Below are 27,062 nucleotides of genomic sequence, written 5' to 3'. Positions count from 1 at the left end.
TTTTTCTATATATTTTTTGCATACATTTATTTTTATTTTATTTTTAGTAATTGACTATTGGAAATATTTGTACATATTGCATTTATTTTTTGAAACACCTCTCATTTAATTTCATTTTATTTTTTGCACTTTATTTTTTCGAACCCAACATGCTGAAAATTATTAATTCATTTTTTTAAATATTCTTTTCTATTTTTTAAAACTGTAATATTTCCAAATAAACCTTTTAATTTTTTAAAATTTAAAATGTTTTCAATATATTTTTATGTTTTTTTTATCTTTTAGAACTAATAGATAAGTCAAATTATATTTTTATCAAAAATATTAATTATTATAAATTATTCTAGCAAAATGTCAAATTTAACAAAAAAATCACCGTACACATTAATATTGAATTGTGATAATTTTATTTAATATTAGTTTTTATAAATATCAGTATATTGTATAATAATGATTAAGATAAAGGTGAGTGTAAATCATGTTCTAAAACAACATTAGATAGTTATTCATTTCATGTAAATTTAATTTGATTCAGATGTAGAGAAGCAACGATCATCTGGTCAATCAAATAAATTTATAATATCACTTGGTAACAAAAATCAATAAAACATAAAAAATTATATCCCATACAAATAACAATCAATAAACAATTAAAAAATAACAAACGAGCAACCTACAAACAACCAAACAAGAAAAAGACAACAAATTAACAATAAAAAGCAATCAAAGAGCAACGAGAAAGCAACTAACAAACCACAAAATATCTACTAACGAGCAACAAAAATTGAGATCCAATCAAATTTTATACATACATATAAATCTCTAAAGAAGGTCATAATTCACCAACATCAAAGATATAATATATGATAATATATTGTTGGCAAAAAAAAATACACCAACTAATTTCAATTTTTAAAACATAAAAAATGTGAAAACATATATTTTCATATAACATTAATATCACTTGTCAATTTTAAATCTCATTCTCTATTCCTTTGCTTCCATTGATCACCGAATAAAGTAATATGGACTTTTCGATTTGAATCAAATCTTCAAGTTTAATTACATTATGACATATCTGAAAGAAAAAAAAAAACAAAATTCAACGTTCATCTAGATAAAAAAAAAAGAAGAACAAAGGAGTATAAATTTTTATTTGATTCCAATTACACAAATTCAATACCTTCTACCATGCTAAATATCAAATTTTGATCAGAAAGCATATAATGACATCTGAAAATAAACACATTATCATATAATTGTCAAACTAAAAAAAAGACAGTTAAAAGCAGTTTAACGTAAGAATAACAAATTCACGAGCTGAGAACCTAACACATTTCATGTAAATATGATTAAATTGCACGATAATTAATAATATCAAAGATGGAAACCTGCAAGGATGGATTGATATGCACAAAACATCTAAAGTATAGCACATGGTATAAGTGCGCGCCTTTGGGATGTGTTGCACATATATTCATGAAAAAAGAGTACTAAAGTTACTTGATATTTTTAAATTGAAAGTAAAAATCAAGCTATTGTCGACCCGCTGTCAAGCTACTACTAAACTACTGTCAAGCTACTGTTAAGTTATTGTCAAGCTACTGTCAAGCAACATGCTGCATCAATACTACATTTAGTAACATAAGTTCCACAAAAGTCAATTTCATCCATAAAGTGCAAATACAAGTTGTTAGTATGAATAATAGCTCCAAGATATAAGATAAGACTGAGAAGCCAATCCTGAAATTTTACTTTACAATCTATTCTAAAAAAACTAAAGACTTGCGACAGTCCTCTAAATGTATGCATCAAAATTAAGCTCTTCAATTTGGCTATTTCATATGAGACATAAATTGCAGAAATTTAGAAGTTCAAAGATGAATAATCCAATATGTGCTAATTATTTTTGAATTCTATGAATTCTTTTGACAACTAAACGCAATTCTAAAAATAAAAAATGAAAAATGGAATTACAGAGATCAATAAAATAAAATAACATGATCTAATTTATAAAATAATAAAAAAAGAGCTTTAGCCAATTTACCAAATAAACATAGACATAGCTAATATCAACAATAATCTTACTCGTCTTTAAATCGCTTCTAAGTCCGGATCAAACATCAACAGTTCTTATTTTTTGTGGCAGCCATATATTTATTTTCCCCTTTTTTTTGAGTTTTGATTTTTGTTATTTAGCAACAGATTTCATTCAAATGAAATTAATGACAATCAATAAACAAAACTAATTAATACAATAATTTAAGAACAAAAAAAGCGTGAAATCATAAATTTCAAAAGACAACAAAAATACCTAATTTTCTTACCTAAGTGAAGACTGAATTAACCTAACTGAGAAAGACAATTACAGAGTAAAGGAAAAGAAACAATTGGTTGAAGGAGATGAGGGCGAAGATAATTGAAGCAAGACAGCAAGAAACAGATGTTGAAAAGAGAACGGAAAAAATTGAAAAGAGACGACAGAAGAAAAGGCGTATATTTGGAAAAGAAAAATTAAAAAGTAAGCACGCTTGTAAGTGAAAGTTTTAGAAAAGTATCTTTGAAAAGAATATATAAATTAGGGTATATTGTGTAATTTCCTCATGAAAATATTCCAAAAAAAATAATTGAAAGACATCCCCAATCAATTATTGAATGGTCATTTTCAATAAATAAATTTTATATTTATTAATATGACCTATCATTTTAATTTCACTTGTTCAGGTATACCATTGCACATTCAATTATTTAATTTTTTTAATTAATATAATGCAAATGTTTAAATAAAAATCGGGATTTTTTATTTTTTTAGGACATTACTGAAAAAAAAAGCTAAAAATACATGTTTGGTATGTTAAAAAAGGTTGAAATATTAATATAAAAAAAATATAAAAAATCAAACACCGAAACTGGAGATTTAGACAAATTCATATAATTTTCAAACAATGCACGTTTTTAGGACATATATCCCACCCTTAAAGAAAAAATTAAAAAGAGTATTTTTGGGTTGAAAACTTTTAGACCAGTTTCAATGAACATAAAATGTCTTTTAATGAGTGGTTGGCTTTTGATGCTTTCAAATTTAATGCTGCCTTCTCTCTTTAAAAAGAATATCATACAACCCACATTTTCAATTAAATAACTCTAAACCTTAGTTCTCATTCAGCTATTGCGATTAATTTAAATAATTAGAAGAACTTTAATAGTATCTTAAGAATTAAGGGAAAAAAAAGCATATTAGCTTTAGTAAATGACCTTTTTAATAGAGAGAACAAGTGACTCAAAAATTAAAGCCTCTCTTTAGGTCTAATAAATTTTAGAAATCACTAAACTTTTGCATCATATCATTGTGGTCATACAACTTTAATTTATTTCAAATTAGATAATAAATTTTAAAATTATAAGTAACAAGAAATTTCTTGACAGTTTCGAAGCAAATTGAGATTATATAGAATTCACATCTTGCCACATAAATAATATGTATTATATTCTTAATTTGTTTTATTTTAGTGCTAGAACAAATTTTTTACCCGTTATGCGAAAAAATTTGGTTGTCATGTAATTTATTGATCTAAAATTACTAAATACAAGCTGCTTGTTGCTTGTAATTTTAAAGCTTAGTGGCTAAATTAAAATGATTAGAGTTTTCGAAGCAAAATAAAATAATATGGAAGTTTAAAGACCCTGAATTCTAGCAATGTATTGTCTCTTTGAAATGCTTGTTGAGAGAATTTTTCAAAATATAAACAATTTGCATGTTTATAAAAATACATATATACATATATATATTATGAAACTGAAAAACTTAAGAGAGCTAAATTTCATGATGAACTATAGACTGTGATATGAGCTTACTTTTGAGATTAAAACTAATAAATCAAGATTACTTGAAACGTACGTTACTAATGAAAAATTATTTGTTTGAAAAAGAAAGACTTATAAAATGAAAGTCTGCGAATGAAAATACATCATCACAAAATATGACTTTTGCTTTAAGTATTATATTTCTGTATTGTTGAGTTTTTGCGAATATAAAATAAAACCTTTGAAGAAATTTATAACGTGTCTTCTCAAGTTCTGACCAAAACACCTTTTGGTTTCATTTCTATAGAAAAATGTTTGCAAAATTCTCGAGCAAACATATTTGCATTTTTATTCTTCAATACTAGGAAATGCCGGATTCCGACGAATTTTCCAGTAGGAAAATCCGATTTTTGATGGACCACGTCCGCCTCAAACATGTTGGATGAAAAAAAAAATGAAAAAAGCTTTTTGACGGAACCGTTTCCACTGAGTAAAAGGTCCGCCTCAAATTTTAGTCAGAAATAAATTACTGATAAAAATTAAATAAAAAACTGTCGCTAATTGGAAAAAAATAACTCGGCTACAATTGGTTAACGATTGTTCAGAACGACATGTCTAGAGGCGAAATCAAGTGAAAGAGAGTGTCCGTCACGCCCAAATCATCGAATCACATGTTATTTTTAGTTGTATTTATATTTTGTATAATCGTCTTATTTCATTTATTTTTTTTACTATTAATTGTTTTTTATTATTTTTTATAAGTTTCTTTTTTACTCTTTTCGTTGCTTTTAATTATTTAGAGTGCGACCAATGTATATGAAATTTTGCATTTTATTATAATTGAATAGTAAGGATAATGGACGAGGAATAAAGATTCTATAATTAAACTTATATAAATGCAAAATCAAAAGATAATAAAAACATAGTTGTCGTGAACAAAAATACAAAAATAAAATAACAAAAGTATGATAGATGTTAATTTGCAAGGTCCCACAATGCAAAGGGATATTTATATGGTCCAAATAATTTTGCGGATAGATTAATATTTGTATATGTATAGAACAACAAAATCATGAAGTTTCCTATGCAAATAAGATTTGGTGTCCCCTTCTCTTTTATATTATTATTAAAAATAATAATTTATATATAGAGAAGAATAATCACAAAATTATTCCATGTCATAGTGTGGTCTTCTGATGCCTGATTTTGACTAAACTTCAAGACATCTTATATTTATTAATCAAATAATATAGTCATATATATGGTCCATTTTTATTTGTTGATTAAGATTGAACTTAATCGAGCAATATGTTAGCAAATTTATATTGAAATGAAATGAAATAAGTGATGTTTGAATTTTTCCGAATTTATTATTTTGAGTGTATGATATTTTTTAAATTAGTGTTTTGGCTTATTAAAAATATATCAAATAAATATTTTAACTGGTTTTCCATCATTGGCTGGAGTATTAATAACCCCACAAGTAAATTTTAAAATTTCTGATTGAATTTACTATTTTAATACCACCTGTAAAATAATATGTTATTTTCATACACTATGATTCATTTTTGTGAATATGACAACGTAATACAAGAAAATATGGGATATGGAGCTTAATTTTGTTCATTTAACACACTGATCACTGAAATTTAATTAGAAAAAAATACCCAGTCGATATAATTATAAAAAAACATAATTTAAAATAAACAAAAATACACATACTCAAATAATAAATTGATAAATGTGTTGCTAATGAGATTTTTCCAATTATCTTGGCACACGTCCGATTCATTCTTTTTACCGCATTTCCCTTTTTAACGCAGTCGAGATCAATTTTTTCAAAATTAATTAATAACGGCTCAGCTAGTTAAATAGCAAAAAATATAAATAGTATATATAATTTTAGGTGTTTGAATTTAAACACATATTTTGACAAAAATAATAATTTAAACACACACAAAAAATTTTAACTAGTAAATCATATTATAACTAATAAATAAATAACTGAACAAATTTTTAAAATTTAACCAGTTCAACAATTTTAATTATGTGATTTTTTTATTTAAAGAGATTGGACCATATTTTAAGAAAGAAGCTGAAAGAAATTGACTTTTGATTCATGGTCTATCCGGTTTAACCAAATGTTAAGTTCGGTTCTTAAAATTTTATTCAGAAGCATTGTACTAAAACCCTAGCTTTATAGCAAAAACTACGATTAGAAAAACTTAAAAAAGAAAAAGAATAAAAAGTAGTATACTACTTTTTTCATACTGACTATAATTATCTCTTTAGAGCACGCTAATTAACATTAATTAAGTTTAGCTTTAGCCTATTCCGAACCAAACATATACTCATGTGATCTATTTCACATAACTTAATCAAGAAATCTAATAAGTATATAATTCAATACATGGTCGTAGGCTGGTAATCTAAATATATTTATCAAATTACCAAAATAATTCTTCCTAGAAATCCCAAACCTAACTATGTTTTTGTAGCTCTTTTAATTTTATTTTAAGGAAATTGACCTTCTGTTCACATTTCTTAATCACATCCTTATCTAGGACACTGAGAATAATTAATTATAATTAAGTGTGAAATCAACTTATTTCATGATGATCAAGACTAGATTGTGATAATGGGCCCATCTTTAAATTAAATTTTCCTACTTCTAGATTCCTTTAATTATGATTTATTTAATTAAAAGAAGTAGGGTTGCTAATAGAAAGAGTTGCTTCATCCACATTTCCAAGTGCTTATCCAATAACCCCACAAAGGTATCCGACTTTAATTTAGAAAGATAATTAATTTTACTCAAATTTTATTGGTTATCATTAGCATTTGTTATCTTACACCATTAGTAAATTTGATGATTATGTTTAAAGTTTGATTCATTAATTAGAGAAAGAAGCAAGCTGCCAATTATGGCATTTTTATCTTTAAAAGAAAATCACAATAGAAGTGTCTGAATTTTATTTGTGTAAGATCTATATGCGCAGTCAAACAATTGAAACAATAACAATTAATTAGAAAGAAATTATAAAGGCTTAATATATTATTTAACCCTTAAATTTTATCACTCTGTTCCATACGATCTCTAAACTAACTTTTTTTCATTGGACCTCTTAACTATTTTTTTATTCTATATAGCCCCTAAACATTACCATTTTGTTCCTTGTGACATTTGAACTAATTTCATGTTCCATTACACCTTTTAACTATTTTTTTGCTCTATTTAACCTCTGAAACTATTCTAATTGTTCTATTTAACCCTTTAACTATTCTTTTTGTCTATTGCACGTCTAAACTTTTAATTTTTACCCATTTAACCTGCTCAAAAATACAATTGTGTAATTTTCAAACATATTATATCTAGAATAAATGTTTAAAAGCATATAAATTAATTTATATACAATGACATATGATTTTTTTAAATATATTATTTTAATAATATTTTTGTAAATTGTTGACGACAGTATAAATTAAAAAGAAAATGATAGAAATAAATAAAATATATTTAAAGTTAATCAAATAATTAAATGAGATTACTTCTTGAATATGTAAATATTTTTTTTACATTTCAACAATGATAAAAGGAGTTTGTCTCTTTTGGTTAACAATATTTATAAAACATATAAATTTATTATACTTTGATAATATTAAATGAATGTCTAATTGTTTAGAAAATTATAAATTTTAGTGTGTTTCGTAAATTTAATTCGAATTTCTAAATTTTAGAAATTTTAAGATGTCAACTCTTAATTTTTTGCAATTTTAAATTTTTCAAATCAATTACGGATCTTTTAAGTTTATGTTTAAATTGTAAAACACGCTAAAATTCATGATTTTTAAATCAATTAATCCTTAAATAAATTTTTAAATAAATAATAAAATACATCGCTCTTTATTTTAAATGTAAGAAACATATTTATATCTTTTTTAAAATTAATAGATTGTGTGAGAGGTTAAATGGGTAAAAAAAAGTAATTTAGATATTCATTGGAAAAACATTTAGTTAAGGGGTAAAATAGAACAAATAGTATAATTTGAGGGGTTAAATAGAACAAAAAATTAGTATAGAGATCGCATGAAATAAAGTGGTAAGGTTTAGGGGTTAAATAGAACAAAAAAAATAGTTAAGAGGTTCAATAGAACAACAAATTAGTTTAGAGGTCGCATGAAACAAAGTGGTAAAATTTGGAGGTTAAATATGTATTAAGCCAAATTATAAAATATACTTTAAATAAGAATAACAAACGAAATAAAAAAGATAAAAAAAACCAATCATATTCATGAACATAAAAATTAAACGAGATTTGACAATTGTTTAAAAAAGAACTTTTTATATATCAATTTAAAGATTAAATAAAATTTGGTGTTTAAGTGTTTATATATTAAAACCGTAACCTAAAAGTAATTACATTTTTACTCACACTTTTATTTTACGGAGATAGAATTTAATTGCCTTTAACATATTAAAATAATCAAAAAACCAAATCTTATTCGGAGTAGGTCAAAAATTCCGCAGGAAAATGTTATTATTGCTATTTTTCTGAAACTCAACAAAAAATAGTGAAACTATACTTTCTAAAAGTCAGCAAAATCTTAATGGAGTTTAAGTGAAATCAAAATGAAACCAATCCACCAATGCGGTTGGTTCAAATGGTAAACGGTTTGTTATCGCTTAATTAAGGTCTCAGAATTTTATAAATGCAGAAAATCTCCACTGGCAGACTCATCTACCATGTCAGTTGCGCGATGCGGATCGGATCCGTGTTAGTCAGGGTAAAGCCCTGAAAACCGGATGGGCTTAGCAGAAAAAAATGAAACCAATCCGACTTTTGACACCTTCCAACATTTATAAATACATTATTTTATGGTTTGATCTTTTTTCTAAAATAATAGTATTTAAATTTTTTAAAAACTTCCAATTTTTTATTTTTTTATTGTTTTTTAGAATATTATTTTTATTGTTATTAGGGAGGAAAACCCTCATTGTGCATCTTGATCAATTGGATCGTTTCTTTGTGGCTTATAAGAAAAATTAAACTCATGATTTTAGCAGTTTATTGTTCAACGCTTATATTATTTGAGCTATATTGGTGCCTAATTATTAATTTAATTATAAATAATATGGGAAAATTCTATTTTTACAAAAAAGAAAGGCCAAATATTGTAAAAAGGTCAAACCTTTCATAAATGTCCTGCCCTTTCAATTTTGTCGATTTTGGCCAAAAATTGATTATTTGGTTTCACAAAAGTCTTGACCTTTCAATTTTGTCGATTTTGGCCAAAAATGGATTATTTGGTTTCACAAAAGTCCTGACCTTTCAATATATGTGCATGTCACGTAGGCACCACATAGGCAAATTGAAATCAAATTGAGAGTTGGTCACAATTGAAACCAAATAATCTGTTTTTGGTTAAAATCGATAAAGATCAGTATTTTTGTGAAACTTTTATAAAAGGTTTGATTTTTTTACGATATTTGGTCAAAAAGAATGGATGGACCTACCTTTGTGTAGGCACAATCAGTAGTCCACTTTTTGTTAATCAAAAATGTTTGCCGCCAATTGCTGCTCAAATTCCCCCGGCCACCGCCATCGAAGAAAAAGCAGGCCATTGCTGGACCAGTAAAATCTATTTGGTCCCCTTTTTTATATGTTAAAATGGGACCATTCATTTTCTTTTTTAAGCTGCTTCCAAATTTTCAAATCTGTTCCAAATTCCTTTCATACAATTGTTCAACAAAAAAACTTTAGTACTTTGTTTTGCTTTTTTATTTTGGTCAAATGTAATGTTTGGTTGGTTGGAATTTTGTCTTTTGTTTGGAACGTGCATCTATCTTTTTTAATGAACTTAATTTTGGTTTTTAACTTTTTATTTAAAATTGATCCCGACAGAGACTTTTTTTTAATTTTCTTTTTAGTGTAATAAATAATTTACATAACTTTTAATACATGTTTTAATTTTAAGAAATTTGCAAAGAGCATCTTCATTATTGGAATGGTGGTGGTGCCCTACTACTAAGATAAGATTAAGATGCCGATTAAGATATATGTGTATTAAAAATCTGCCTTTAATAAAATGTGTATTTATGTGATCAGTTTGATGATAAAAGGAATAAAATTCCATCGGTGAACACTTTCGATGTATAAAAATATAGAAATAAAGCAAATTTTAACTTTTAACTTTTAATGTAGTATATTATTAATAAAAAAAGTTAAATAAACTGTTTCTTTATGTTGTTTTCAAGTTCATTTGACACATGAATATAAATTTACTGGAAATCTAATAATTAATAAGCCGATAGAAATTTCATGTTCTAAATAATAATAAAAATCTGAGGAAGACTGAAATTTCCAGCGGCTTAATTAAATATTAGATCACAAAATTTGCCTAACCAATTATGAATTTGATTTAAATTTTTGTTAATTACTAATAATCATGGATTTTGATTTAAAGTTTTGTCAATGAAGAAATGTTTTAGTACAACACATTCATTGACATTTTATCAAATGCATGCTCTAATTTCATGTCATTCTACACCAAAGAATTGTTATAAATGTTGTCACCATTTTTCTGCCTACAAATTAATCAATGCTCTTAAATATTGCATAGCAAAGTTGCTTCAAATGAACATGCACATACATACACTCTCTTTACTTTTTTTATAAGGTAAAATACATCTCAAGGTCCACATACTATACGTTTTCATCCATCAAGTCCCTATTCCTTTATATTTTAGCCTAATGGTTTAAAAATGCCAAAATATTTTGACATTTAATAAATTTATGAACTGAAATTTTTAAAGTTTCTCTATCTATTTCAATTTGACAATTTCACTACAAATCTATCCAATTTTTTTTAATCAATTTAATTATTTCTTTTTGTCACCTCGGTATAATATCCATTTATCCTTTTTTATTAATTCCGAGTTTCAAAATTGTTTTTTTTATTTATTCAACCATTAAAAAAAATAGATAGATTTAAATTAATTTTGTTGTTGTTTATGAATCTTTCTCAATTGAGAGTTATATTTTGGCAATTATGAAAATTAATTTTGTTAAATAAAGAGCTAATATATAAATTTAATAGAAAATTAGTGTTTAAGAGTTAAAAAATGGTCCAATTAAATTAACTGTACAAAATTATATAGATTTACAACAAAATTATAAAATTTGAATAGGATTACAGGTTTTGAGTAGATCTATAAAAAGTTAAAAAATGACCTTTTAGAACTATTAAACTTTCTTTTTTTCAATTATTAAGTCTTTATTTTAATAAAAATAGATAAATTACAATCACTTTATTTTTATTTATAAATTATACATCATTAAAAATCAAGTCAATTTATAATCTTTCTATTAGATTATGTTTTGACATGGCATTTAAAAATGTGATAATTATTTATCATTTGTTGATTAAACAAGTTATGGACTGGCACATATGGCTGTATTTTCTTCATTCACTTTATTTTTAAAGAATTAAATAGAAGTAAAAAAAATAAAAACCTTATGAATCTCGATTTTTGTTTGAGACCGGAGAAATAAAAAACGTATAGTATAAATTTTTTAAGATGAGATATGTCTTTTAATAATTACAAGTTTAATAATTCTTCACTCCCAAATTGGTGAAGTGGTAATTATTCCATCGGTCTCATTAAGGATGAGAGAAAGCTTTAATTTTCTTACTTTTTCCCGAGATCCAAACACATTTCATCAGAAATTTTCTTCTTGGAATCAAAGAGACAATTCAGCAGAATCTTTTTCACACTTGACCAAATAAGTTTGACTATAATTTGAAATCTTATGCATTTTCTTTACCTAACACACTAGACATAAAATCCTATTTTTTTTAAAGTCCTATTTTTTTTAAAGTTGATGGACAGTGGGGTTAAACAAACGTCTGGAAATTAAATATATCCTGTCAGGAGAATTAAAAGTTGGTTATTGATACTGTCAAATTTAAAAGTTCGTGCTGTAATTACAAATTAATATAAAATTTGTGATTTAATTTGCAATTAATCCTAAAATAAATACATTTAAATTGTTTTAAAACCTCTACAAATTAACTTGAAGCCTTTTATAGATTCTCATAATTAAATACATTTATTTAGGTCGGACGATTCCCTCTACCATTGTAATAAAAAAAATCTATCGACCCAATACTGTAGTAGTTATTTCTAACTTGCTGGATTTTAATGATTTGTTGAAGCTAATATGAAGAGACCAAACCTACCTCCAAATATTATTCTATCTTTCAATTGTTTTTATTATGAGATGCAACCACTTATATTAGTAAGGATAGTACATATAATGTTTGACATTAAATATGATTATTACTTACACCTAAAGAATATTGGTACGTGCATTAATATGTTTTAGTGTTGAGCATGTTTGATCCAAATAAATTAGTTAGTAAGAAATTCATGCATGCAGTTGTTACATTTTTAATCTATAGGAAACAAGAGTACACCATTGCTTGCATATGCTATACCAGAAATAATAAATTAGTAGAAACATAAATTCCTTAAGAAGCACACAAAATATTGTGATGTTTGAATTTCATATTGGTATTTCTTCAAGTTCAAATGAACTTGACGGGTCATGTTTAACAAATCTTCAACATTCATTATATAAAAATAATTCAATTTTAATAAAATTAATCTACATCGTTCATTTTATAATAAATGGTATAGATTAGTGAACATGACTCGTCAAGTTCATTTGAACTTGAGGGTATAATTACATTATTTAGTAAAAAAATTTATAAATTTATATTTTTTCAAATGATATTGATACTAATAGAAAATAAGTTGAGATAATTATCAAGATACCGTATTTTTGGAAAATAATTACACGGTACCCACTTTTTATAAATAATTACATCTCCATACCTTTTTAATTTTTCAAATTTCTCTTTTAATTTTAAAAATACTCTTTCTGATGTTATTTTTTTTGGTTGGTGTTTTGATGGTGTATACATAGTTTATTTATGGTACTCTTCTCGGTCCATAATATTTGTAGCATTTTTATGTGGCATAATAACTAAGAAAATAATTAATATGTCTTAAGTTATAAACACTTTTACTGAATTAATCTTATTTTAAAATTTATTGATATTTATTACTAGTACTATTTTTATTTGTGTTATTATATCCTTTCAATAAATTAATAGGGGGAATTTTTTTAAAAAAATAGCAATTAATATTTCTTAAAATGCTAAAGTGACAAATATTATGGACCAAGAAATTTTTTCAAATGCGATAAATATTATAAACCGGAAGGAGTATATTTATATTTTATTTATAGTATGTTATTATTTATAGTGTATTTAAAGTGAAAAAATGATAGTTAAAAAATATTTTTGTAAATATTTAATGAAACTGGATATCGAACATAGTTAATTATTTATGATCCAAATTTTTGTAATTATTTTCTAAAAGTAGAATAATTTGAGGATAATTCTAAATAAGTTCTCATATTTGATTTTCTTATAATTAATATTATAAATAAATAAATAATAATAATACCTTTTAAATGAGATTTGGCCTATAACCACCACTACCGTTAGTCAAGGTAATGGTGCGTGTGAGTAAGCATAAATATTGTAAATGGTAGGTAAAGTATGAAATTAAGTCTCATCATCCCTGGAAAAGAAAAGTCTCATCGTCCCATCATAATAAGAAAGAATCTATATTTTTCAATACATTTTTTTAATCTCTAATAATATTAATAAGTCTAATCAGAAGAAGCAGTTACATGAATTAAAAAATTCAAATAATTATAAAACTGATTTCGACGATCTAAAAAAAACGGACATTCTTCGTTAATATATATGCTATCTGATTTGTAAATCGACTTACTTACATAAAAATAAATTATATACTAACTGCTTTGCAAAACACTACAATCATCTAAAAAATATTTTCCTTTATCGAAACCGTTTTCAATTCAAAATTTAATATAATATCATTTTTTTGTATTATAATCATTGAGATACATTTAAATGCAAATTTTATTAGTTTGAACATTACATAGTCATTACCAAATTATATTTTTAGAGATAAACTACTTTGTTTATTATACAAAATTTTCATAGGTTTATTTGTACTTATTATACAACTAAAATTGAAATATTTATACTTTAATTACGAGTCTAAAAATAAATTTTAGACAACACATCAAATATTCAAAAACATGATAAGAAAGTAGTAACATTTACAGATAAATAGAAGCTAATACTTAACTAATATTAACCCATTTGGAAAAAATAATTAATCGCGATCCAATGATAAAAAAGGAAAGTACAACAAATTAAAAACAAGAATATGAGAAGGTAAGAGTATCCGTCACTTAACGGCGTTAAAACTGAAAAAACTGCTGTAAGCATAAATAAATACCGAAACACAAAACAATTTAAAAGCAAGACTTTTTTTAGCTATTAAAAAGCAAAATCACAGAATTTTGGTTTGCATTCTTTTTTATTTTTAGATAGAGAGAGAAACAACAGAAGTTGATAGATAAAATTAGATAAACAAAACACATTTTAGAGAGAGAAGCAGCTCAACATCCTGCCAGATCGGACCGGAATTGTAAGCTAATCTTTTAATCACATTTTCATTATTAACATGTTTTAGAAATGTGGTTTGTTTGATCTTCTAAGGTTGTTTTTGTTTTGTTAATGTTTTTTGCTTTCTGGGTATGTTTTATTTTTCTGTTTAAGCTCACTGTTTATGAAATAATTTTGTTTTTTCTTCATTTGTTTTTGTAATTTTTGAGGTGGGTTCTTAGTTTTTCATTGCTGCAAATTAAAAGATTTTATCTTTTGTGTTTTTCTTTTCTGGGTTGTTCATGGTGGGAGATTTTCAGTTTTTGATATAAAGTTTGAGACTTTTGGTTACTGTTCTTGTTTTCCTTTTATTGGGTCTTTTACGAATTTTTATTGTCTATTTTATTTGTTTTTACCTTGTTCCTTTCATTTTAAGGTTTAATGTTTGATTGCTTCAGTTTTACTAATTATATGGGTTTGATCTGTATCTTCTTTGCACTCACATCATGGAGAATCAGAAAATAGTCAAGATTGCATATTCTAGGAATAACTTAATATGTAATCACCTTTTTATAACATGGAATGTAAAATTAGATACTACTTAAACAAGTTGTAGGCTAATGAACAGCTTTATGTACGTTAACTCAGGATATGCAGAAATAGAATTTTAACTGTGACTTTTTTGTGATTTTCACATAAGTTTTTTGTTCTTCTATTTTAAATTTTGTATTCTCATGATCCAGCATATTCTGTGCGCGTTTCTGTGAATTATTTGCTTCATGGCGTTCCTTCTTTTTTTTTACATCTTTTTGGATTTTTCGTTTCCTATCAACACTTCCGATCTTGAAATTGTATTTTCATCTTTAATAACTTGACTAGATGTGAATAGAAGTGTTTGATATTGCTTATTGAAGTCGAGAATACTGGCAGTATCCACTTTTCCTATATATATATGTTCATCAGAGCAGTACAATGATTTTTGACTTCTTGAAATTTCATGGAATTCAAAGATTCTTTGAGATCATAGGGTGTTTTTCGTTTTGTTTTCTTTTTATCACAAAATGATTCTTTATCGTCCATTAACAAGCCGAAAACGCCTGCTTCACATTTAGATGCTAAATAGCTAATTCTTCATGCAGTTTGATGGGGAGGGAACTTGTGGATGGAAAAATGGAGAGAAAACTGCATGGTGTTGTACTGAAGCCAATTAGTGTTTCTCATGATAAAGTTAATGCTCTTCCCAAAACTTCAGAAGGCAGCACGGAAGCAAACGACTGTGAGGAGAAGGAATATACAGTACAAGATTCAGTTGTTGAGAACCAGAATCTTAAGCAAGATGTTCTCGGTGTGAAAAGCACTAATTTTGATAGTGAGCTGACTGAGGGTAAAAATGAAAAACCTGGTGCTCAAAAGTCGAGTGATGACAAAAGTTCAACCTTTCCAGCATCGAAATCTGCTGGATCCAGGAATGGACGGAGACAGCACACCGTGCCACAACCGTTTGCTCTGGCAACTGAAAAGAGAGCTGCCGTGACAAATGCAAATAATTCAAACTCCCCTGTTGCAACAAAGAATTTACAGGTGATTGAAAATTTTAAGACCTTTGTGGTTGATATTGCTACAATTTTTTAAGACCTTTTGACTTGTATTCAGTAAATCTATTGCAAGATTTGATTAAGGTTTAACAGGTAAATTTTGGAATTGTAAAATTGACTGCATATGCCATGCATCAAGCAATTAGCACTGTATGCATTTTTAATGTTTCCCCCTATTTTTCCCTTGTGGTTCTAATATCATTTTATGTGCGTTGTGTTGCATTGTTACTGTCTACTGAGGTGGCTTTTCCTTTTACTCAGAGGAATTCTTAAAAACTTTTTCAACATTGCGTAGGTTGGGGTCGGGTGTTTAGTTTGTAGATGAGAAGTTTGAAATAGCACATAATTGAATTAATTTCAAGTGTTTTTTGGTGTGAATGCATCTGTATTTTGGAAAGTTAAACGGAAATTTTGCCTGCTTCAATTAGTATTTATGTAGTTGCGTTTTGATATGGTACCGATCTTTAAATAGTTTTGTTCATTTCAGCCAATTTCACCTCCAACAGCAAGGAAGCCGTTGCAACATGATATTAAGAAGCTTGCGGATGAAGAAGATAATTGGTCTGTGGCTTCCTCGTATCCTTTTGTAGTTCGTGTATTCTATATTCGGATTTTATTTTTAGCTGCATTTTCTGGTCTGGAGTACCAAACAAAGGAAGAAAATGTTTGCTTATAATTTTTATTACTTTACATTTGAAGTCAGTATTTTTCATATCTGGATTAGTAGTCCTTAGCTATGTGCAGCACCGCTGCGTCAGTGCGAACAATGAAATCTGTAACAATCGGAACAGCTCCTACCTTTAAATCTGCTGTACGTGCAGAAAGACGTAAAGAGGTATATTTTTCTCCATGAAATTTTCATATGAAACATGTTCTTGTAATTTTTTTGATCTGAGTTTGTACTGTATCTCATATTCTACTTATTCTCATTTCCATCGTCCAGTTTTACACAAAATTAGGGGAAAAACATCGAGCTTTGGAGGAACAGCGAAACCAGGCTGAGGCAAGGTCCAAGGTATATTCCTTACTTTTGTACCTTTTATGTATTGTGCGTATACGTCCTAAACTCACCCCTTTTATTTTAGGAGGAGCAACAAGCAGCCATCAAGCTGCTTAGAAAGAATATGGTGGTTAAAGCCAAACCGGTTCCTAGTTTCTACTATGAGGCACCTCCACCTAAGGTTGAATTTAAGAAGGTAAGTTTATCTTACCTCCACCTCCATGTAAGGTTGAACTTAAAGTTTAAAGAAGCAGGGCTGGTAAAGGCTATCTTTACTTTGCACAGATGCGTAGGACGGACCAGATACATGAGTGGATTCTGGATTGTTTATAATGACATTTCAATATTTCAATGTAATAAGATTCATCTCCAGAGTAGGATGCGTCCTTTAACCAAACTGAGTTTAGACACATTTTGAGCTTGCAGTTGCGTAGGTTTGGTAAAAAATGTTAGAAAGAAGAGGGATTATGGATACACCTTGCATTTGGCTTAGGCTAAAATTTATAAGAGTAAATCCATTGCGTCCTTCATTGCAGAAATGACAGACATATGAATAAAATAATGAAAAAGAGCGTTGAGCTGTAGTGTCTTTGGCCTTCTATATTTTTAACTGTTAAAAGATGAAAATATTTCTCATATTCAGTAGCTTAGAACATGCATGAATGACGGAGTCACGGAATAGTAGATGCACAAATATAATTTTCTGATTGTTTTCATTTGGTGGCAGGCGCCGTTGACTCGACCAGTGTCACCAAAACTAAACCTAAACCGGAGAAAGAGCTGCAGTGATGCAACTCAGACATCCAGGGAAGAAGTGGGGAAACATTTTGCACGCCACAGCATAGGTTTCCGCAAAGAAGACCCAACAACCCCCACCTCGGCCAAAACTAAGGTTCAGAACAGTCCACAGACTGCTAACGGCACGCGCAAGGTCAGTGACAGATCTAAACAGGAACATGCTACAGAAAAATCAGTTCCTGACAAGATCATGGAGCAACAAAATGGAGACATCTCAGTTGAGTCATAAAACAGCTGGGTTTTACTAACTCTTTTAAGTGGGGAAAACATCTTGATTTCTCTTAATTACCATATCGGATGTTGCAAGACGAAATAGCCTGCTTTTTTTTAATTATTATTATTATTCTTTCATCTTAAGCAGTTTGTGTCAATGTGAAATTGTATATGTTTTGTAAGTTATATATATAACAAGAGTTAATTGTACCTTTGTGGACTAAGTTTGTTGTTTTGATCTGATATAGATGCTCACTTAAGTGGTATTTGCTCATCTTAATCACTTGAAAGCTCCGCTTGTTCGACGCTGTTATTAGCTTAGGCCTATGAGTTTGCTGAGGATGTAACTTAATATCTACTATTTATTTTTTGTTGCTGGCGAGGATGTAAATTGACATGTTTCTGCTGCTCAGACTGAATGATGTTGTAATATAGTTTTATTTAGCAACTGTCTACTTTATTCTAAACTACTTGTGCTTGTGCGAACTTGAATCTCGTAGGTGTGAGGTATGATTGCTCGTGTTGGAAGACTTCACGAACGTGAAGCATGAGGATCCATCACGAAGATACTTCGCTCTTGGTACTTGAGAGATTTGAATTCGCTTCATGGTGTTGGTTTCGCATGCTTCATGCTTGCAAAATCTTCCGTTGGTCATGAACAATCTTGGGATTCAAGTTCATAAGAATCATAACTGCGAACTCTGCTTCTTAGGCTAAAAATTCGAGATAAAAAATAAAGAGTGAATTGAATCACAAAGTACAAACACTGAAGTTTAATGGTTGCAGAATTGACAACATTAGAAATCTGCAGCAAATTGTTAATCATTCAGGCTCAATTGCTTCTAAAGCTAAGTTTTTCTTTTGCTGACTGAAATGTGTGGGAAAAAGATACAATATTGCCATCAAGGTTTAGTTCCTTGAACAAAGGGTCAACAGCCCTCAAATTTGTGTCTCGAGATCAAATAATTTATTTTTAACTTTTTAATCAATTAGATTTCCAAATTTGTGTTCCAGAATCAAATAAGTCATATTTAACCTTTTTAGTTAATGAAATCTCAAACTCTTTTGGTTTAGGTCAAATAACCTCTAATATGTATATTTCAAATGCGGATTTATTTGACCCCCAAGACACAAATTTGAAAATCTAATTAATTAAAGTGCTCTATTTGACCCTGAAATACATGTTCGGATATTTAATTGATTAAAAAAGTTAAAAATAACTTATTTGATCCCGAAATACAAATTTAAAAGCCGAGTTTGCCCGTTATTCGTTCAACTTTATGATAACAATGATGAACATATTCAAAATATCGTGCCTTGCATCACTAAGAGATGTAAGCTTTCCATAATTCTAATTTCTCAATCAAACAATTGAAACAAAATTAATACTAAAACACCAGAATTTTTGTATCCATCTAGACAAGAATGCCCCTGGCATTAAGCTTACAAATAGTGTTCTTAATTTCTTATCTCCCTCCAAAACCAGAAAATAAAAAATGAGCAGCTTTCTCCACTCTCCCTCTTCCATCTCATTTCTCTCCTCTCTAATTACTTACCAAAACCCCATTAAAATTCATTTGCCATCTTTAACTTCAACCACTTCATCATCTTCAAGAACCTTAATCCTAGCTTGCACTACTTCAAATCCAAACAAGAACACAAACAATAAAAGACCCATGTTCAAGAACCGCAAGAAATCATCATATGGCACTTCAAGAAGGTCAATTACCAAGAAAACGTTCACCCAAGAACAAGTTAACTTCTCTGCTACTGTTGCAGAGGATCCCCATGTTGCAATTATTGGTGGAGGCATGGCTGGTCTTGCCTGTGCTTTGAACTTGGAGAAGAGAGGGGTTAAGTCTACTGTTTTCGACACGGTTCGTGCGGTTTGGTTAGTTAGTTTCTGTTATTTGCCTTATGTTTTTCAATGGCTTTTAAGGTTTATCTTTAGAACTAGTTTGGAATTAGGAATTTATAGTATGTTATTTGAGAAAATTGTGTGTTAATACTTGGTAATTTTGCTTATGAAAGCATCAGTCTTTTTACTTATTTATGTCAATGAGCTAGGAATTAAGAATCAAGCTCTAATCTTTCTAACATTTTTCAATTAGTTAATAAATGGGGATTAGTAAAGTTCTCAATTTGGTTTGTAGAAATGCTTACTTACTTTGTTTTAGTTTGTGGAAATAATGTTGTTAATGCAATAGGATTAAAATTTACAATTATGAAGGTTATTGATAAGGCTGTGCTAATTCAGGGAAACCATGGTTTGGGAGGAAGAATGGCAACTAGAGTGATTGATCCTCATCCACTAGTTTTTGATCATGGGGCTCAGTTCTTCACAGTGAGTGATCCTCAATTTTCTGAGTTAGTTGATGGTTGGTTGGACAAAGGTTTGATTCGACAATGGAATGGTACGATTGGGGAGCTTGAAGTGGGTGGCCAGTTTGTTGCGTTACCTTCCTCGACTCCAAGATATATCGGTGTCAATGGAATGCGTCCTCTTGCTGACTCGTTACTGTCTGAGGTAAAAAAAATCATTGAATAATGGACAAATATGATGTGTTTTTTGGTTATTTAAGACCTCCTACATATAGGGAAGCAACTAAGATGGTAGGCTTAGGTTGGAACGGGTTTAGAGATTAAGATATCGGACTAAAATGTAACAGATAATTTTGGAGTTTCGTTATATAATGTTTATTTCACTATCTTATTTACAAATTAAATTATCCGGCATTCATCGGAGATGTCGAATTTTTTGTATCCTTGATTGCTGCTAAGTGCTAACATATCCCGGATGTTTGTTGCAGACTGCCATGGTTAACGTGGTGAGACCTTGCTGGATTAGTAAACTCGAACCATTTAATGGGATGTGGCATTTGAGCGAGAATGGAGTACCCCGCGGCCAGTTTGATGTCATTGTTATAGCACATAATGGTAACTAAATGCCTATGTTTGCACTTTTATATGCTTTATTTTGGCTAAACTTCGCTGTAGTCTTGAACACTTGCAGTTTTACGTGTGTTATTCAACACTCGAATGAGTTATGATGGCTATATTTTTACTGTTTAATGGAAAATATAAACTCTACTTGTGACAACACTTGGTTTCAGGACTTCTGTAAAGCTGTAATGATTTACTATGTTCGTGGTTCTGCTTAAATGTACTGTCAGTATCTTTCTAGATTTACCTTTTAAGTGTTTTTTTTTCCGAATAGGACTAGCTTAAACAGCGGATAGCATTTTACATCTGTTCAATTTTAACATGTTGGATTGCTGAGAACTTATGACCAAAGTTAATTGTTTTTTGGTTGTTTAAACCTGTTCCACCCATTTTCAGATACATGTTCATGTACTATTAATTTGAGTTGTACATGTGCCGGTTTTGTTTATAATTGGACCTTTGCATTTGGATTTGTGTAAAATGAATTTGTCTATCTAATTGACAGGAAAATGTGCAAATCGGTTGCTTTCTTCATCAGGATTGCCATTAATTGCAAGACAAATGAAGGTATGTCTAATCAGCGTAACTTAGCCTGTGCTGTGGCTAGAGTAACTTCTACTCCTGGCTGATTCATTTGCAACTCTTTCTGCCACTCATTGTTGCAGAAGCTAGATTTAAGCTCTATATGGGCCCTACTTGCAGCATTTGATGATCCCCTTCCCATCCCAAGTGGCGCACCTCCCTTCGAAGGAGCCTTTGTGAAAGGCGTCGATGCTGTATCATGGATGGGAAACAACACTATGAAGCTATTCTCCAAGAGTAGCAGTCCTCACTGTTGGACTTTTTTCAGTACCGCAGCTTTCGGGAAGAAGAACAAGGTCCCACAGGTGAGCCTCAACAAATTTATCTTCCCTTGATTCTGCATAAACTCATCGTTTTTCATTTAAAGTTCCATTAAAGTAAAATTCGCGACAACTTTTGAATTGTACAGGAAAACATACCGACTGCAACAGGGGAGAGAGTAAAGACAACAATGCTTGAGGGCGTTGAAGCTGCACTCGGACTAAAGCTTAAAACGCCATTCTATAGTCGAGTTCAACTATGGTAATGATTCTAGATTAGAAAAACTATTAGAACACAATATATGTTGAACTAATGACTGGTAATACTAACAATGCAGGGGTGCAGCTCTTCCGACAAACACTCCAGGCGTACCGTGCATATTCGATCCCCATGGAAGGGCTGGTATTTGCGGAGACTGGTTGCTAGGTTCAAATCTCGAATCCGCAGCTTTAAGCGGCATTGCTCTTGCTAATCATGTACCAATTTTACTCGAAACTTCCCATTTTCTTCATTTCATGTACAAAAATTATCTACAATTTTGCTTATAATTTGCTAAAATTAAGTAAAATTAATTTGATTCGATGCAGATTGGTGATTATCTAAAAAGCGGAGGAGTTCGTCCGGAGGAATTTGCAGTAGGTTTAAACGAAGATTTCAAACCATTGGAAGGCCGTGATATTGGACAATTTTCAATCTCAGCTAAAGAAAACGAACCAAGCGTTGTTATACATTAATGAAACTTAAGATTTTGATATTAATAATAAAATTTTCCATTCATCTTAAAAAAAAAACTTAAAAAACATAAGCATATCTGTTACAATCTACACCTATCAAATAAAACCAAACAAATTTACATCACTGCCCCTACAAACACCACAACAATTCACTTCTTCGCCTTCTTCTTAGCCGGCGACTTCACGCTCTTCGACTTCTTCATACTCTTCACCGGAGTCGCCTTGGCTTTCACAGCCTTAACCGGTTTTGGTTTCGCTACACTCTTCGCCTTCGGTTTAACCGCAACCGCCTTTGGTTTAACCACGGTTTTCGCCTTCGGCTTAGCAGCAACTTTGGCAGTTTTCGGCTTAGCAGCAGCGGTTTTCGGCTTAGCAGCAGCGGTTTTCGGTTTCACTACAGCTTTAACCTTAGCCGCCGGCTTGGAAGAAACTACCGCCGGAGTTTTAGCAGATGATTTTGCCGATGGAAGCTTGAACGAGCTTTTCACTTTAACAAGCCGATCAGAAGCAACAAATTTCTTTAACTGAATCAGTAACAGCTTCCTGAAATTCGCCGGTAAATTGTTTTTCCGGTGCTTCTCTTCGATAAATTTGTTGATCGCGTACTGACTCGATCCATTTCTCTCCTTTAATGTCACAATCGCATCGCTTATCATCTGCAAAAATCACACAATTAGATCATTTTAATTCAATTCTAGGGTTTCTAATTGAGAATTTGATTTCAATACACAATTACCTCGAGAAATGAAGGATAAGCACGAGCGGTTTTCGCCTTCTTCGCCGCCGCAGCTGTGGTTGGCTTCTTGGATTTCACCTCCTTCGCCGCCGTCTTCTTAGTGACTTTCTTTGACGGCGGTGGACTTGCAACTACGGTATCCGCCATTTGAGTTAACTCAGCGAGTTGAATCAGTGAAGAATTAAGCGGTTTCTGAATTGTAAAACAGAGACTGTTGTGTGAGTAACGGTAAGAGAGAGGGACATTGTATATATAGAGAAAGAATGGTGAGCTCTGATTGGTTGAAATCAGTGTGACGCGGATAGGTATCCTTTTTGAAAGATATTTAAATATGGGCCATTAGATTGTGAACTTATTTACGGTGGATAATTAATAGAATGTGAAGCCTTGGATTGAAGTAATGTTTTGGAGGGGGGTTTAGATAAGGGAGGATTTTATACTTTTTATGTGTGTTTTTTAGTTGATTTGTATTCGATGTAATTAAGGCTATAGTTGATGGATTTTGATGAGGTTTTGATGGTTGTTTAGTTTAGGACTTCAGCTTTCTGATGAGTATTTTTTTGTATTTTTTAGTTGAGGGAATTGGAAGAATTTTGAATTTAAAGAGAGAATGGTCCAGAGTGAAGTTTTTCAGGAGTTACTTGGAGTGTTGAGGGATTTATTGATAAATTTTGAAATGAAAATATTAATTTTTTAATGAAATGTGAATCTAGAATTGTAAATGAGCAGATTAGTTCAAGAATCATGAAATTTGGGTGAGAATTGGGTATTGAAAGATTGGTTGCAAACTGACTAAAGTTGAACATGCTCAATACATGCATTCAAGTTCAATGCAGCTAATCATATTGAAATTTCTTCATTGAGAATTTTAATTGATGTTGAACTAAAGCACTTAACCAAGTTGGTAAGGCTCTACGTTATGTCGGGGTTCGATCTCGACTTTCCATAATCCGTTGTTTGCATTGATTTAAATGAATTAAAAATTTGTACTAACCCTCACTAACACCTAATCTAGAACAGTTCTACTTTTGATAAAAAAAATTTGATGTAGTAGTTAAAAAATTGCATATGATTAGTGATTTTTAATTGATCACATCTATATCTATATGTACCATTAGACTGTTCTCATAATAACATGACTAAATACTATCTTTGTTTTTTTTTAAATCAAAATAAATAAATAATAATTATCAAACTTAAAAGCGTTACAAATAAAACCGGAAAGATATTCATTTCATATCCAAGGACCAAAATAAGTTGATCCTTAGTTGGACGAACTTCGTGACAAGCTTTTTAAACTAAATTAATAAATTTTGGAGGTACATCGCACCATCAATTCATCTTCCAAATTTTGATGTCGTAATGTGATATGTGTAGGAACACTTCTATATTTTATATAATTTCGGAGTCATCTATATGTGTTTAATGACATATTTGAGCATTTCAAATATTATTTGTTGTGTGAGAATTTCAGGTACTATCGTACGTAATTCATGGGATCTCGGCCTAAATCGATGTGGACTGGAGAGGTTTGGAAGTTATCGCGGTTGGAGTCGAAGTAAAGCGGAAAGTTGTGAAAAGAATTGACTATAATCCTGACCTTGTTGCATTAAGTGAATGTTTTAGCATTCGTAAAGACTTTTAATGAACTTATTTTCTTTATAAGAAATAAAATAGACATCATAAGATTTTCATAAAATCAAAAAACCAACTCGTTTCAAGGTGTCCACATTAAGTTATACAATTTTAAAATTGATGATCACACAACCGGCACTAAGGTGCGACGAAACCTCCCATCGCGCTTGCAATCATAATTTTGCAACCTTTAGGAGGTGCGATGGGAGGTTTCATCACTCCTCTTATCGCACCTCACTGCCAACAAGGGAAAAAGTTGAGTTTGCTCCTAATATAGTAATGGATTACAAAAAAATAATTTTGAGATTTCATCTAATTTTAATTGAGAACTCTAAATTCGAAAAAAAAAAGCTATAAAAAGGGGGTTTCTAAATAAAAGTAAGGGGTTTTCAGTTCTTACTTAGACATGAACTTTAGATTAATGTTAGATTATAGTTTTTACATAGTTTTACTTAGAGAATCATAATTATTCAACGAGATTATTGTCGGAGACGATGAACAGACGACGACCTATATTGAGAGATTGATATTTTCTGTTTTATTTTTACCGTATTTTTTTATCTAATATTTGTTGATTTTTCTTGGATTATGAGTAACTAAATCCTAAACTGGGAATTAATAGTTTGAACTATGTGATTTTGATTATATTAAATTATGAGTGGTTGCTTCAATTCTATGTTGTTTATTAATTTTAATCTTTTATTTAATTTGATCATTTAAACCATGTCATGTGTTTTCAATATTGATTCGTGAAAGGTTATTTGAAATAGACCGTGATCAATAATCTAGGAGTTAATCGAGTGAATTAACGAATAAATATTTTAATAAATGTTGTTGAATTGATTAACAAGGTTAGTAATTACGCGATATTGACTTATTTATTTAATGATTGATTTAATTGGATTTTTCTAATTAGTGAATCGAGAGAGTAATTAGTGCTTTGTACTTTCTTTCTTCACTAGAGTGTAACAAATTCTCTAAAATACTTTGTCGTGCGGTAAGCAAAAATGAGTGGAAAAAAATATCAAAATGTTTACAGAGTTTGCAAAATGTTGCATAAGTATTAGTGGAGCGAAAAGGTCAAGCATAAAACAAACGACTGAAGATCTAAACACGTTGAGATAGTAGAATGAAAGTTTATGGGCTCAACGTAACAACATAGAGTCAAAGCATTTGATAGTTGCAAACAGAGGCAGAACCAGGACTGGGCGCGCCAAATATTAATGCAAGATCAGGAGCCAACAGTAACATTATTTTTCCTCACTAGAGCGTAACGTTTTATCTGAAATACTTTGTCTCGTTGTAAGCAAATGTGAAATAGAAATGATCAAAGTGTTTTCAGAGTTTGCAAAATGTTATATTAGTGGTAGTGGCATGAAAAGGCTAAGCATGAAATAAGTAACTAAAGTTTTAGACATGTTGTGACAGTCGAATGAAAGTTTATGGGCTCAACAGAACAACATAGGATCATAGCATTTGCTAGCTGCAAGCAGGCAGGGCCTAAGGACCGGTACTTTCATTTATAGTAGCTGAACTTGGATTTATTTTCAGCCTTGACTTAATTTTTAATTTACCTTTAATTTTAAGGTAGCCCGGGCTTAACCTCCATCTAACCTTAAATTTTCTATAATTTTTTTTCTATCTTTTTAAATTTTATTTGTACTTAAAAAAAATCAGTCGCCATAGGGTGGTTTCGCCCCTTGCAGTTTCTCTTCTTCCGCGACAGCTATACCAGTTCATGGATCGGGCTCGGATCAGGTTGGGCCTACCAGACTTATTTATTTTATAAGTAAGCCTAAGTCCGGTCCGGTTTTAAATCGGGTCCTACACTCTATTATTGCAGGTTCGGGCCTGACTTTTTTGAGCTTACGTGTAAAAATATACAAAGTAGAAGTCTGGTCCCGCCCATAAAATAGCGGAATTTTCTCGAACTCGGACCAAGGTTAGGACAAAAATACTACCCAAGCCCGCCCCTTAGAGGATGGGTCTAGACAGGTACTCTGGCCCATGAACAGATTTTGGAGCAGCCATAGTGGCTACGACATAACTGGTTGTAGCGCTGAACTCAACGATGCGTTCTTATTTTTTTTATTGGGCCAAACAACTTTTGGCCCATATTTATTTCAAAAGCCATAATAAATTTTAAAAAATAATTAATTTACATATCGTTTAGCTTATTTATTTTATATAGCCAAAGACAATGTCAT

The 27,062-nt window shown here is 29.9% G+C and overlaps 3 protein-coding genes across 3 annotated transcripts; 2 read left to right on the top strand and 1 right to left on the bottom strand.

Moving 5' to 3' along the window:
* Nucleotides 1–14,247: 14,247 nt before the first annotated feature.
* Nucleotides 14,248–18,238, top strand: LOC126674285 (protein WVD2-like 2). The gene is made up of 7 exons (XM_050368714.2): nucleotides 14,248–14,401; nucleotides 15,498–15,939; nucleotides 16,441–16,529; nucleotides 16,698–16,788; nucleotides 16,897–16,968; nucleotides 17,039–17,149; nucleotides 17,681–18,238. The coding sequence occupies exons 2-7, from the start codon at nucleotides 15,502–15,504 to the stop codon at nucleotides 17,978–17,980; spliced, it is 1,101 nt and encodes a 366-aa protein (XP_050224671.1). The 5' UTR covers nucleotides 14,248–14,401; nucleotides 15,498–15,501; the 3' UTR covers nucleotides 17,981–18,238.
* A 1,160-nt stretch (nucleotides 18,239–19,398) lies between these two features.
* LOC126673578 (uncharacterized) lies at nucleotides 19,399–22,527 on the top strand. The gene is made up of 8 exons (XM_050367776.2): nucleotides 19,399–19,841; nucleotides 20,222–20,491; nucleotides 20,775–20,901; nucleotides 21,413–21,474; nucleotides 21,573–21,794; nucleotides 21,899–22,011; nucleotides 22,088–22,226; nucleotides 22,338–22,527. Exons 1-8 carry the CDS (start codon nucleotides 19,461–19,463, stop codon nucleotides 22,482–22,484), a joined length of 1,461 nt encoding a protein of 486 aa, XP_050223733.1. The 5' UTR covers nucleotides 19,399–19,460; the 3' UTR covers nucleotides 22,485–22,527.
* Nucleotides 22,485–23,453, bottom strand: LOC126673579 (histone H1-like). The gene is made up of 2 exons (XM_050367778.2): nucleotides 23,221–23,453; nucleotides 22,485–23,140 (listed from the first exon to the last, which is right to left on the bottom strand). Exons 1-2 carry the CDS (start codon nucleotides 23,365–23,367, stop codon nucleotides 22,634–22,636), a joined length of 654 nt encoding a protein of 217 aa, XP_050223735.1. The 5' UTR covers nucleotides 23,368–23,453; the 3' UTR covers nucleotides 22,485–22,633.
* Between the last annotated feature and the right edge of the window lie 3,609 nt (nucleotides 23,454–27,062).

Source organism: Mercurialis annua, linkage group LG3 (assembly GCF_937616625.2).
Source record: "Mercurialis annua linkage group LG3, ddMerAnnu1.2, whole genome shotgun sequence".
Classification (NCBI taxonomy): Eukaryota; Viridiplantae; Streptophyta; class Magnoliopsida; order Malpighiales; family Euphorbiaceae; genus Mercurialis; species Mercurialis annua.
Note: the sequence above shows the minus strand (reverse complement) of the source record. Positions and strands in the feature narration are given on the sequence as shown.